This window comes from Cupressus sempervirens, chromosome 4, assembly GCF_028749045.1.
Source record: "Cupressus sempervirens isolate cs-2001-9-10 chromosome 4, ASM2874904v1, whole genome shotgun sequence".
NCBI lineage: Eukaryota > Viridiplantae > Streptophyta > Pinopsida > Cupressales > Cupressaceae > Cupressus > Cupressus sempervirens.
The window spans coordinates 494,928,526-494,943,480 of NC_143121.1; the positions used below are offsets into that span (position 1 = coordinate 494,928,526).

The following is a 14,955-nucleotide window of genomic DNA, read 5'->3' on the forward strand; positions in this document are numbered from 1 at the left end:
AGACTCTTGGAGCTCAAATCGGAAGCCCAAAATAAAAATTGAGACCATCACCCAACTCCTCTAACTCAACTAAGCTCATCAAAACCAACAGATTGTAGTAAGTCCCTCAAACAGAGCCAAAACATATCATAGGTTGCTAGAAAGCCTATAACCACACAATTGAAACCCTCAAATCCCACTACCAACTCACGAGGGTTGTGATGGTGAACTGACCTGGCCAACTGCAGGAACCTACTAAAAATGGGGACATTACAGAATAGTAGAAAACAATAGACATATTGTGTGTGTGTGTGTGTGTGTATATATATTGAAATGAAGATTATTACATGTTATTATCTAGACCAAATATTCAAAAGTGTATGTCTGTGTATGTGTGTATAAATGTCATTGCTAATGGTGGAAAGTTCTAAATTTAGGCTCATATTGTTAAAAGGAGATATTTTACCTTGTAAAGGTATAACCCTGACACAAACTTGTTGAAATTGTGATTCTAGGGTGACATTTCTTAGTAAGCTAAAATTCAATATTTTAGAATATTTGATTTATATTATTAACTACATTCAATTGAATATTTAGTATTTATAATATTTATATTAGATTTTTTTAATTTATTCATAATCTAAGATTTTTTAATTTAAATAAGACAATATTAATTATGAATTTTTATTATTATTTTTCATCTCATTCAACTTCATCCTAAAAAATTCATCGTCAAACATTAACTTGAACTCGAATGTTGTGACATAGCTTTTAGAAATCCATCATATCTATGATATCTTCAGGAGCATATTGAGAGGATAACATTTGTGTGTGTTCTCCTTAATGCAATTGATTTATATCATGTAGAGTCATTTCACAAATATGCTAGGACATATAAAGTGCCTAAGTGCGTTCCTTTTTAACCTAGTCATATATGTACTATCATTTGGTTGTGAGTTGTTAATTGATGTTTTGCAACAAAAGATTTTTCCCAAGCAAGTGTTTTTGCATGATATATAGTAGATTCCTCTTGTAGAGGAATCTAGGAGATACAAATCACTTTATAAAGGCTCCCACTCTACTTTGTCATGTCCTTTCTAAAGGGATTCTTAAAGTTACATTGTAACTCCACTTTTCTCATTCCTCCTCTTTTCTTTCCTCCATAGGAGAAATTTTCCTTGCATTTGTACTCTTCCTTCACACCTTATATTTCTAGATTCTAGGTGTGAAAAATCGAGCCATGTCTAGATAAACTCTCAATACTTATGTTTTGGGAAAATACCATTTGAAGTGGAGAAATTCATAGTAACTCTGGATTATGTGTATCTTTAATGATACAAATTGGTTCTCCTTAGGATTTTATAAAATGTTAAGTATGGAAAATCAATTTCTATAAGTATTTTAAGGCCCTTATGGACAAAGTATGCTTTGATAATGTCCTTTGGACTATTTGACTAGCCAAAATTTAATTACACTTAGTTTTTTGACTCAACCCATTACAACATGACTCCAAAAGATTTTAAGTTTGAAACTTCCACTTTAAAATCGTAACTTGACAACTTGATAACTTAATCACCCCCCAATCCTTTCAAGCTCACAACTACCAAAACATAACAACCCTAACAACTACGAGCAAAAAGAGGGGGTCCCATTTGTAACGGGACAATGTTGTGAAAACCTCACAACAAGTGTGTCTCTAGCTACAGGAAGGGACAACTCTATTATCCAACATCACGTTGGACATTTTGTGATGATTTCTAGTCAAATGTTGTGCAAATTGTGGGAGGGTTAGAGGCTGACTCATCTTAGTGGCAGAGTCGACAGCAGGTTCTTATCTCTTGTTGCAAAGCATTCTAAAGAAGGGGGCAGTCTTCTATATTTTCTTTTGAATGGATTTTGGCCACTCTTAGTCATTGACATTCTACAAATCCAGGGAGGGTCTCAACTGCAATAGAATGTTCCAAAGAGTTTTTGACCACAAGATGTGTACACACTTTTGCAGGGTAGTTAGATTGTGACCATTAAGGGAGGTTATAAGAATATTAATATTTCTTCAATGATCATCTTAGTTAGTCTTTTGTTTATTAGGTGGTTTTCATTTTCATCTTTAGTTCACAATTATTTCTTTTAAAAACATCGACTTTGTAAGTACAACATCAAATTACCATAACAATTCTGATTAAGCTGGTTTCAATTAATTTATTTGGAAGAGCTCTAAGCGCTTCTTATTTTCGTTTGGATTTCCCGAGGATGGAAACCTTTAAGAATTACTTGTGAATTGGTCGAAAACCCAATTCAAGTTGCAGATATCATTCATGTATCTCATGCAATTGCAGATTTGGAAGCAATTTTTTAAGAATTGAAAGTGAATTTCAGAAATAAATACATCTTCTATTTCTTATTTAGAAAAGTGTGAATATATTCTGAATATTTAAGAACTATGGAGTACAACATTTTGGTGAACATATTTTGAATAAGTAGACTACAATATTTTTGTGATTTATTTTTCTGGCCAATCCACATTTGGAATAACATTATAAGATGGGCACTTCATGTTAAGATCGTGGAATTAATTATCTCGAGAGCAAACGTCAAAACCGATTTAATTAATTGTTTCACATTTTAATCTAAGAAACTAACTAGCCAAGGAGAAATGAACGAGTTGGACAGCTTAATTCCTATCTCTCGATGAGTATCTACTTAGTTCGACCATGTCTGATTGAGCAATCATTGCTGTTCATGTGAATTATGAAAGTAATAATATTGTGTCCTGATGTTCATTATTTCTCCAAAAAAATGTAGGAACAATCATGTTGGCACATGCAAATTGGGCCATATCCTCTTGCGTGGCCATTTCTTGACTTCCAATATTGCATGAGATTGGTTCCTGAATTCACCAGCGAAAGGATGTGGAATTCACACTACTATCTGCACACAAAATGACTTGGCAATTAATGAAGATGGGTTATATTAAACAAGAATGTTTCTATAGATCATCAAGCAAGGGCAATAGTCTTGAAAGTCTGGAAATCATGGCATACTTCAGGAAACAGCAGGTTTTAACAAGAAGTTGCAATTATCTCCTCTTCATATATGATAAAGTTTGTTGTGGGAGTGGACGGAGCAGATATATGAATTTTCATAAATGTCGGGAATGAAGATGGCTTGAAAGCTTCTGTTGGAGCCATTCCCTACTGTGAGATTCGATCCTGTGACAAAGAATTATAAGAATTCCACGTGTTCTTTGAAGGAACCGAATAACAGTTTTGCTCCTGGTCTGTGCATATTGCTTGTCTCGTAGCCTTTAATAAAGTGTCAGCATTTAAGAAGATGTCAAGTATCCATTGTAAGATTAAAATTCAAACAAGGAATGTTTGGTTGACATAAGCTATCAGTTGAGGATTTGGAGACCTAGAAAGCACTTCTAGGCCAATATGCTAATTTCATGGCATTCACACTGTGTTTAAGATTCAACACCGAGGGATCTGTCATACAAGGTATGTGACAAGAGAGTGATTCTGAGCACTTTCTATTCAATCGGCTCACTATTGGTGAGCATTGAAGAATATTTGTCAAATATTTAATGCAGAAGACTCTCTTCAAGCCTTTTAAACACTTTTGAGGTCAGAATATTGTAACAATTTCTTCCTGAATTTTGTGTTATTTGAAAGGACACAGAGGAGTGTTTAACAAACTATTGTGTAGAAACACAAAAAGAAATCAGAGTGAGAACATTTTTTTCTCTGTGCACTATTAATTCTTCATTTTTTCATGAGCGTAATGTAAATAATTTCAAACCAGTAATTCTAACTGCGTAAAAGAAATTCCTTATTAATAGCATTGAGGCTCTTTCCTGCAAACTGTCTGATTAAGTTACTTCAAAGGGAGAAAGCAAAAAAAATTGAAGTACAAAAGAGGTGGCATCTTACAATGATATCAGAGTGCAAATCATTCTGCCAGGCTGTGGAGACTAATTTAAGCGTGCATCCAGTTTTGTGCAATTCATGGCGTTTATCTCAGAAAACAAAATGAAGACAAGGGCAGTTAAAAAAAGTGATCTTTTCTCAAAAAAACTCAATGATACATTTAATGTTGATCAGCTAAGGGACTTGTTAAAAGAAAAGGAAGTAGGAAATTGGCTCTTTTTAATTGGATTACAATTGGAGTCCATCGAATTTCCTAATGGTGTTCTCTATAATTTGGAGGAATTAGACTCATACTTGTCCAAAGTAGACCAGTTAAATTGGACGCTATTCAATTGGGCTTTGCAACCCTCAATGCACGCCTTGGTCTAGCACAAGTTTTAGAACATCCACATAAAGAGGTTAGACTTGCTATCTAGTACAAGGGCAGCTATCATTAAGGCAATGGTACTAGATGACTCTTGGTGAGATCGTGTTGATTAGCTCTTGAGACTCATTGAGCCTCTATTGAGCAAGATCCGATACACTGACATGGATAGGCCTTGATTGGGTGAGGTATATGATGGCTCCATGATTGAGGATATTAAAAAGATCATAAATGATTAAAAGAGCGAGATCCTAAAGATACATTCTTCAAGGAACTATAGAAAATCATGGGGAAAAGATGGAACAAAACGACTACCCCTTTGTATCTCCTTGCCTTTGCATTTAGCCTGGGTACTATAGTCAATCAGTCCTCAAGCAAAGTACCACTAGAGTTTACCTATACAGTGATCCTGAAGTTGCTCATGCATACAAGGCAGCTCTTTGTAGACTCTATCCTGATCACATACGACATACAATAAGGTCTGAATTCATGAGCTTTGCAAGAACTGATGATTGTGCTCATGAGGCTCTTCAAGTCAAGAACAATGTTGACGCTCATATATGGTAATCCTTCCATGGAGAAATATACTAGAACTTACAACCCTTGCCATCAAGATTTTATCACAAGTTCTTAACTCTTAAAGATTCTAATTTCTAAATTCTTGTTTGATGAGTATTGAATTTATATTTTTAAAGTATTTATTCAAAACTCTAAACTCCCTAATTTCAAAATTGAAAATCTTGATAGGTTGCCATTTTATCATCATCCGAGAGGAACTGGACCACATACACCTTCATCCACTCAATAAAACACAACAGACTACATTCAAGAAGGCACAAGACTTGGTCTATGTGCATTCAAACTTGAACTAGAGCATGTTGAACTGGGGTGTCTAACAAACAGGGGAGGCAAAACATTGGGACGATGAACTAAAGCATGTGGAGTTGGAAGATTTGATTACCCACCTTGATGCCCTGGCAGTTGATGATGACAATCATGAACTACATTGTTAAGGTTGCTCCTGAAGCTGACATTGCTAGTCTGATGCTAGTGGCACTATTTGTGCTTCTAATTTGTAACAGCCGGATGATGATGATGATATATTTGATGACATTTTGTGATATTTGATCAGTGATGGTTGATTGTTAATGTTGACATTATTATTTTTTAATTGAAACATTGATATGGTGGTGTATTTTGGCATTTTTTTATGTGTCATTTGGAATAAGACTTTAATATATCATGGTGTATTTTTCTATATTGCTTTGATATTAACATAGTGGTGTATGAACTTATTTGCTGCATATATATATATAGATAGATAGATAGATAGATATTTTTGTACAAATGAACTCAAAACAAATTCGAACCCAGTCCAAAAAAATTGAACAAAATTCAAACCTGAATCTCGGACTTTTTTTCCAAACCCAAATCTGAACTGGCAACTTAGATTAAATGTAAAGCCCAAGGGGAAACAATATATCATTTCTTTCTTTTACTAATTTTGCCCATATGTCATCTAGAAAGACAACATCACAGAAGGACAAAAGACATGCAATTTCTAAGGTTTCAATGAATCCAAAATCTCATTTCCATATAATAGGAAATATTATGCAACATTGTCACAGTATTTGCTGAATGATACACTGGGTAAAGTTTCATACCTTCCTTTTCTTAGATGAAGCAGCATACTCTGCAGCTTTTCCAATGGCACCAACAATTTTATTGTTTGTATCCTTCCCAAAAACATGTTTATCATCTAGCTTGTCCAATGGAGATGCTTTCTTTCCAGGCACCTTCTTCAATGTCTTTCTTTTGTGCTTTCTGAAATGTGCGAGTTCGAATTTAGTATCTTCTCTCCTTTCCTGGAGAAACACGCTTTCACGTATTAGAGCCATGGATAAATGCAAAGCACAGTTTATCATCAGCATATCCAGCTATGGGACATCTATTTGATTAGCCTAAGATAAAGCAGAAGAAATTATCATATATACCCAATGGTGTGGCATAACTCCTAGAATGGACTCACGGAACTCCTTGCACTCCACCTGCAAGACAAATAAGTTAACTCACATAATGCAGTATACCCATAGGAGAGAAAATAAGTAACTTGATTTCAAACAAAGATCCATGATACAAAATCAACATAATGGATCAGTAATATCCATCATCTATTTAAACATTTTGTCAAAGCTAGGGCCAAATATTGTTTCAAAACATCAACACACTTAATAACCAGTATACAGAAAGCATTCAATAGGAATTTGAAAAATAAGCAAAGCCAACTTATCATGTTTTTGCTATAATCACATTATGTTATTTTAACATTTGGAAGGGTTCTAGTCTAGTTGTATAAAGGAATAAATTTCAATATTAAAAAGAACAGCGAAATATTTATGATATTCTTGCTACTATTTGCCAAACATCTTTCGCTATACAATATTTAATTTTTACCTTTGGTGGTAAACAGATTTGTCACTACGATATTGTTCTTGGAATTGACCCTATTTGCCCTACGGGTAGTAACAATCATGCCAACTGTTGGATAGGTTGAAATCCAATCACAATCAAATTTGAACCTTCCTCATTGTTTGAGAGAGGCAGCTCCCTCGTATGATGGGGGTATTTGAGATTTTGTGTACTTTTCGCCTGAAAGTACAAAAAGGATATAGGACAAAACTAAAGTAAAAGATTAACTTGACAGTTCAACCCCAATAGTAGACATACAAATACTAGTTCAGATTCACAATGGATAATTAATTGATTTCAAGGGGGTTTCAGCACATAAATGCAATGATGACAAAATATGGATAACAAACCTTGACACACAAAAAGATAAGACATTCCAGTATATTCACACCAAGATAACAAGAAATGAATAAATATTGCCAAATCAATTACATAGATAAGGAAAACTATTGGATTGCCTCATTACATAAGAAATCACCAACTTAACATACGAAAAGTAAGGAAGGATGATTGGTGAACACATTCAAGACATACAACTAAATGCATTTTTCATTATTTCCTTAAAATTATAAAAGTTTAAGAATACTTTTGTACATAGTGGAGAACAAAAAGTTGCTTCAGAAATTTCTCCAACATTTCCCCTTCATAAAACTTTTTTCCCCTTCCATTACAAAGTGCCTTGTATTTATAGGCCTTCATTGTTAGTTAACTTCATTTTTGGGTCAATAACTTACTTATTTTTGTGCAAAACGAATGAAGTTATTAACCTTTCAAATTTTGCTGAAAAATAGTTGACTTCTTAACTTTGACCAAAAGTGACAAACGTCATGATTTACAAAAATATAACTTGAAATTTATCTATTTTGAGAAGAAAATCAAATAATTGATCTTGATGAAGTAGCCACTGAGTCTTCCCCTGATCTGCTAGCCAGTTATTTACCAAGAACTACATGTATGAACACTATTGTTTGCTTGAGATATCCATGAGAGAAAATCATCTCCTCTTCCTTTGACTATCATACATAACTCGTGCATTTTCATTCCTGATGAAAATTCATTAACAATTTGATGGGCTACTCTAGCATTTACCTCATTTATTGTCTAACCTCCCCTGGATATTTCCTTTCTCAACTGGCTTACGTGTCATATAATCCACCACATCAATCCTGCTTTGGGTGACTATTCCATCAGAAGAAGGAAAAAACACTAACCATTCTTCTCCTTAAACACTTTACCAGCATTTTCAATTACATGTTGGGTATGAGTTGCTCTACACTCTCGAACAAATACTTGGAATGAAACCGAAGCTTTACAATGTCCCAAAATGAGTGCATACCAATTCACTTATTTTGTTGCATTTTCATATTCTAGATTTTCATCTATCATTTCAATCCATCAAATGACATCTGTTTGAGGCATTCCATAAAATATTTTAGTATGTTTTCCTTTGACTGCAATTTTCATACAAATTGGCCACTGCAGCACATAAAGTCAAACAGTTGCATTAGTTGAGAGTTTTAAAATCCCTTTTAGATAAATCAATTTTGTGCTTGATCTACAATCTTTAAACCATGTTCTTCAAAGTATTATGTCAAACTGTTCAGGTGCAATGTTCATGGTTTTGCATTTTACATAAGTGCTAACCATAATAGCCCATCACCATGCCTTTATCAATCTTTGGAGCTATTGTATCTAGCAAGTGGAGATTAAATAGATTAGCTTTACATCTACCAATGTACATTTCCTTAGAAGTTTCTATCACCTTTCAACAAATCTATTCTGCAGAAAGTGACAATATATGACAAAAACATGAACTTTGAAATGTTTAGATGACATTTATGCATTATCCCAAGACTGTGATTTTGGCATAATCAGCTGTCTTTTTCAGTTCTTTCCTTAAGATGGCATCATCATTGTAGGTTTCTGTCAAACAATTGTGTTGTGTTGTCTATGTTTCCACTTTTGGCATGCATATCCACAAGACCTTCTCCGGCTATAATATCTAATAATAGCCCCCACAATTATGTTTTGATGGATTCCAATAATTATTTTTGAAGCTCCTTTCAGCATAGGCATGAAGTATATTGGGAATCTTCGCATGCAATTTCAAACTATACAATGGCATTTCCTTGAGTACTTGCCAATCGGTTCAAGTGTCATGTTGTGTTACTTCAACACTTTATTCTCATGTATATCAATATAATTCAAGCTATAATATCTATCAAAAATCTTCATTCCATGAAGCCTTGGTGGATGTATTTAAAATTATAATATTGAACAAAAGTCCTCACAACATTATCCTTCAAAGCAATTTTGTGCACTGTTAAAATGTTTCATAATTTTATGCTTTGAGCATTATATCAAATGGTCATGTGCCTTGCTGAGTTTTCATGTTGTATCTAAAGCTCCCGATTTGGCTCACGGGCAAGGACGATGCTGGCAAATGTTGTGGAATCCATCTTTACATCTGCAGACTGCAATGGTTTGAAAACTTGAAAAGTCTTTCACCAAAATCATTTTATACATACCCTACAATCATGTGTTCATGAGGCGATGTTTCTTTCAGGCAATTCAAGTATATTCTTAGCATTCACGCTTCAGCAGAACAAAACCGTGACTTAGTGACTACATCAAGTGTTGGAGATGATGTATTTGAAGATTGCAAGACCATCCTTGATGAGCCAACCGTAAGTATATTGAGTGATCATTTCATTCTGTTCATTGAGATGACATTTGCCTGAGGCAATCTGTCAACCAATTCTCGAGCCCTATGTTCGATTCCACATATTACATAGATGTCAGCAAAGAAGCTGATATATTCAAATAATCTCTTCCTAAGAAGTCGTGGGCATAGGTTGCTGAATTGGCTTTACCAATGCCTATTATATTCTCAAACAATTTCATGAGACCACATCTCTATGGTTTGATTTATAAAACATGTACATATGCACTGATCCAAAAGCTTCTATGGTGTGCGAAGGGAGAATGGGGCTAAGATTGTGGAGTCAGCTTCCAACCACAGATTCACCCTTTTGAAAGTTTTTGTTAAGATTCTTTACTCACACATTAAGCATATCCAGCAATCATTGCTTTCTATGGGAAACCATTGGGCATTCTGTCAAGCAGTTCATGTGCCTTGCCTACTTCTTTATGGAAGCCCGCGGAAAGGAAGAAGTTGGCGGTGTTTTGTTGACCATCTAACATGCCTCACAGGCATTCTATAAACCAATTAGTGTTTTTTATCTGTGATTCCACATTTGGCATACCTGTCTACCAATGCAGCATTTGATACTTACAGCCATCAAGCACTATCTTCAGCGCGATATCTTTCTTCATGATCATTTCCAAACAATTCATTTGCCTTTGATGCTTCCAATTCCGTTCAGGATGCTTCCAATTCCGTTCAGGTTGGAGAAAATTGACAAATCACTCTTCTCATTATTAAGGCATTTAGTCAAACAAATCAAGTCCTTAGTATTTATTTCTACCTTTCACAATCATTTTTATTAGAAAACATGTCGTTAAACATTAGACATAGATTATTTTATCCTCCGTAAAGGTGGTATTTAGTCAAACAAATTGCACAGCAAGTCTAGGCATTTGATTGACAGTTTCTAAAATCTTCATAACCATGGCTTTCCCTATTATGCATTTATTTCATTTGATTCTTTAGAATGGTGTGCCCTTGAAGCATTTTCAAAACTCCACAGTTTCTCGGTATATTGCTTTTGAATATTCCACTTTGTGAGTTTAAAGCGTAATGTCCCCATTTTTAGCATGTTCCTACAATTGGCCTGGTCAATTCATCATCGTGACCCTGATGAGTTAATAGTGGGATTTGAGGTCTCAATTGTGGAGTTATTAGAATTTCTAGTGGCCTATGGTGAGTTTTGGCTCCTTTTTTAAGAACTTACTATTTTTAGTAAGTCAACAGTTGGTTCCAATGAGCTCAAATGAGTTAGAGTTGAGTGATGCTCTCAATTTTTTAATTTATGGTCTTTGGTTTAGGCTCCAAGAATCTTGGAGGGAGCGTCTATTTTTAGTAAGTCACCCTATCAAATTCATTCATCATTTTTCTTCATCAAGATCACTACGGTGTTATCAAATTTTGATTCTAATGCTTCTTCAGTCATTTTCGCAAGACGAGTGAATTATTATTATTATTCAACTAAATATGCTAAGGTTGCTATTTTTACTAATATTGAATGTTGTTCACCTTAGTGGCATAGCTCATTGGAACCAGGTTGAAAGGTTTTAAATCTTGGGCACAAGAAACAATGACCTTATCACGACAATAGATAGTTTATATTATCTTTGTTTAGTATCTAATTGTTATCTATTGTAATCTTCTGTAATATTAGAATGTTTCTAATATTTAGTTTTCTAATTCTAGAATAGAATGTTTCTATTCTTTACAATCGTTTCTTAAGGAAACATCGTTCAGTCTTTTATATACTCTGATCTCTTGATCATTGTTAGTAACAAACAAATATTTTCCAATTACTTCCATAATATGGTATCAGAGCCAATACTCTAAATTTTATCGAAAATAATTATAATTTCTTGGTTGAAATTATCTATCTTTTATTTTCGAAATTATTTACATTCATATTTGCTTCCAACTCTCTATAATCCGACTAAGATTTTCGTTCTGAGAGATCTAACTCCGTCGACTTCTAGTTCGGTTTTGCAACCCATTTCTATCCAAATCTGCCATTTTTCTACATATTCAACCTCCATGGCTGCCAACCTACTTTTTTGCTTGAAACCCTAGTTTTTTACCTTAAAAATATTTCCTGATTCCAGATTCTTGGTAGGTTTTTTGAGAGCTCAACTAGGTTGTCGTCCAATTTTCTTAGATGCCTCAATTTTTGAGCCAACGGATCCAAAAACCGACGATATATTCTTTCTAGCTTTTTGATCTCTCTTCTAGTTCCTCCAGTTTTTGCCTCAAAGAACGTGCCTTCACAAATTTTCACACTTTTTCATTAAAAACATGCTACAACATCATTGACCAATATTCTGCTCAAGAGCAATTCCAAATTCAATGGTCGAAATTATGGCACTTAGAAGCAACGGATCATAGCAACTTTTGAATATCGGAATACCAATCAGATTGTTTTGGGTGTTACACAGTGTCCGACTACCCTTGGCACTAATCAAGACTCGTGGGATCTAAATAATCGAGAGGCGGTTATGCTTCTCAAATTATCCGTAGCTGATGATCAGCTCTCTCAGATTCCATCCAACAAGACAGTTGCCGAGATATGGGCACATCTCAAAGGTCTTCATGAGACTTCTAACAAAAGCAGAACTTTCTTCTTGAAGAACACTCCATCCTCTATTATCATGGATGAGCGAACCTCACTCCAGGCTCACCTGAATAGGATTCAAGAAATTTGTGATCAGTTGCTTGCCATCGGTCGCAAGATGAAGGAAAAAGACATTGTGGTTATCTCTCTGGAGTTTACCAAAGTCCTATGAGCATGTTATCGAGACTCTCAACATCACGTCTTCTGGTGTTGATCTGAAGTTCACGAATATCTACACACTTCTACTTTAGCAAGATCGATGGAAACAACAATTCAATTGCAGTACCAGCTCCACCTCCACAAACCAAGCATTTGCTGCCAAATCCTTTCAGAAGGATAAAGGCCAATTTCAGCAGTCTTCTTAGCAAAAATCCTCTGCTCTAGATTCAGAAGGCTCCCGGAAGAAAAACATTCAATGCAACTATTGCCACAAGTTTGGGCACATGAAGGTTGAATGTTGGAAGCGCTTAGCTACCTTATCTAAGCAATTTGGTTCACAGCCCACAACGAACAATGTGGAACACCTTGAGCAAACAGAATTTGTCTTTTACGCTTTTTGACAACTTCGTGCTCTGGATAAATATTAGAATGTTTCTGTAAATATTAGAATGTTTCTAATATTTAGTATTATGTTTCTAGAATAGAATTTGTCTATTCTTTACGATTGTTTCTTAAGGAAACATCGTTTAGTCTCTTGTATAAATTGATCTCTTGATCATTGTTAATAACAAGAAAATATTTTCCAATTACTTCCGTAATAGACCTCGCGTGTCAATATATCATGATATGGTTGAAAATGTCATTTTTGGGAGCCAAAAGGAAATTAATAAATTATATTATGTGCCTAAGTATAAAGCAAAAAGGCTTTTAAGTGAAAGGTGTGTAGCTGAAGGTAAGTTGCACAATGGAGATCATAAATGTGAATCCCATAATGAGAATTTATCATCCGATTGTCTATTTTTGTTTCGTTGCTTGTGAAGAGTTTTCTAAGGTTGATGATTTCTATGCTGAAGTATAAGGGTTTGATTCTGAGTGGTGCATTTAATCCATCGCTGAGGTGTTGTGGATTAAATTCTGAGAATTATTGTTTTCTTCCTGTAGCTGTGTTCACTATGGATGGAAGTATTTATTATGATTGATCTACTGTTGCTGTCAGTATATAACTTCTCCTCTGTGTTAGCTATGATTGAGAAGTTGATTCATGCCAAGGAAATTATCTGGTTGGTGAGAATTGCTGCTACCATTAACATTATCACCTGCCATTCATTCTGGAATTTGTGGTGCACATTGGGAGACTGCCATTATCTATCCTGGCAGTGGCGTGGCATATTTAGGGTTGTTTCTATTACAATAATAGATAAGACGTCTATTATTAGTTAATGGTTATCTTGTAAATATCTTTAGCTTTAGTTTGCTTTCGTTTTTTGCTTTCTCTGGAATAGAATGTTCTATTCTTTACGATCGTTTCCTAAGGAAACATCGTCTCTTCCTTTTGTATAAATTGACCTTTCGGTCTCTGTTATTAATAAGCAAGTATTTACCAATTACCTCGTAATATGGTATCAGAGCTAAATACTTAAATTTTTTCGAAAAAATTTATAATTTCTTCTTGAAATTATTTGTTTAAATTTTTCCAAAATTATTTCAGCTAATTTCTCCAAAACCCACCTAGGGTTTTTCTGCTTGGAGAAATTCCCGAATTACGAGTCTGCAAATCGCATGGAAATCGTGGCCATTTTTTGGAGACTCGCGTTTTTGGGGTGAAAATCTGCATGTTTCTATATCAAATCTTCATGCTCTTAGCCGTCTCAGTCTGTCATCGTGCTCTGGGAAGCAGATTCGACCATTTTTCATCAAGAAATCTGAAGTTTTTTCAAGCTTTTTTCAGCTAGGGCCGTTTTTTTTCGAAACCCTAATTTTTGGGGTCGAAAAAAATTTTTGTTTGCAGATTCTTGGTGGGTTTTTCGAGAGCTCAACTGGGTTGTCGTCCGTTTTTTCTGGGTGCCTCGATTTTTGTGCCTCGATTTTCGAGCTAGCGGATTCAAAAAACGACAGCAGATTCTTTCTGGGTTTTTCGAGCTCTCTTTTGAGTCATTCTCTGATTCATCTGGGTCTTCCGTATTTTTGCCTCGAAGAACGTGCCTTCACAGATTTTCACAATTTTTCATTGAAAAATGTGCCATGGCATCTCTGACAAATATTCTGCTCGAGCATAATTCCAAATTCAATGGTCACAATTATGGAACCTAGAAGCAACGCATCATTGCAATCTTCGAATATCAAAACACTGATCAACTTGTTCTGGGTGTTACGCAGCGTCCGACTTCTCCGGGTCTTGATCAAGATACATGGGATCTGAATAATCGAGAGGCAGTAATGCTTCTCAAACTCTCCGTAGCTGATGACCAGCTTTCTCAGATTCCATCCGGCAAGACAGCGGCCGAAATCTGGACACATCTAAAAGGTCTTCATGAGACTTCCGACAAGAGCAGAGCCTTCTTTATGAAAAACACTTTGTTTTCTATTGTCATGGATGAGCGCACCTCGCTCCAAGCACACTTGAATCGGATTCAAGAAATCCGTGATCAGTTACTTGCCATCGGTCGCAAGATGGAGGAAGAGGATATTGTGGTAATCACTCTTCGGAGTTTACCAAATTCCTATGAGCATTTTATCGAGACTCTCAACATCACATCTACTGGTGTTGATCTAAAGTTCACTGATCTCTGCACCCTGCTACTTCAGCAAGATCGGTGGAAACAACAGTTCGGTAGCACCTCCAGTTCCACCTCCACTGAGCAAGCCTTTGCTGCGAAATCCTTTCAGAAGGATAAGGGCAAGTTTCAGCAACCATCTCAGCAGAAGTCTTCTGCTCCAGCATCCGATGGTACCAAAAAGAAGAACA

The 14,955-nt window shown here is 35.3% G+C and overlaps 1 protein-coding gene across 2 annotated transcripts in view; it reads right to left on the minus strand.

Moving 5' to 3' along the window:
- Positions 1 to 14,955, minus strand: part of LOC149562103 (FG-GAP repeat-containing protein) — a 113,206-nt gene that overhangs the window by 51,547 nt on the left and 46,704 nt on the right. For both annotated transcript variants that reach the window (XM_089825648.1, XM_089825647.1), the window contains 2 exons: positions 6,264 to 6,317; positions 5,934 to 6,134 (listed from right to left, as the gene is read on the minus strand). In XM_089825648.1, the coding sequence (XP_089681774.1) occupies positions 5,934 to 6,134; positions 6,264 to 6,317 (255 nt within the window). The remainder of the gene's footprint in view (positions 1 to 5,933; positions 6,135 to 6,263; positions 6,318 to 14,955) is intronic.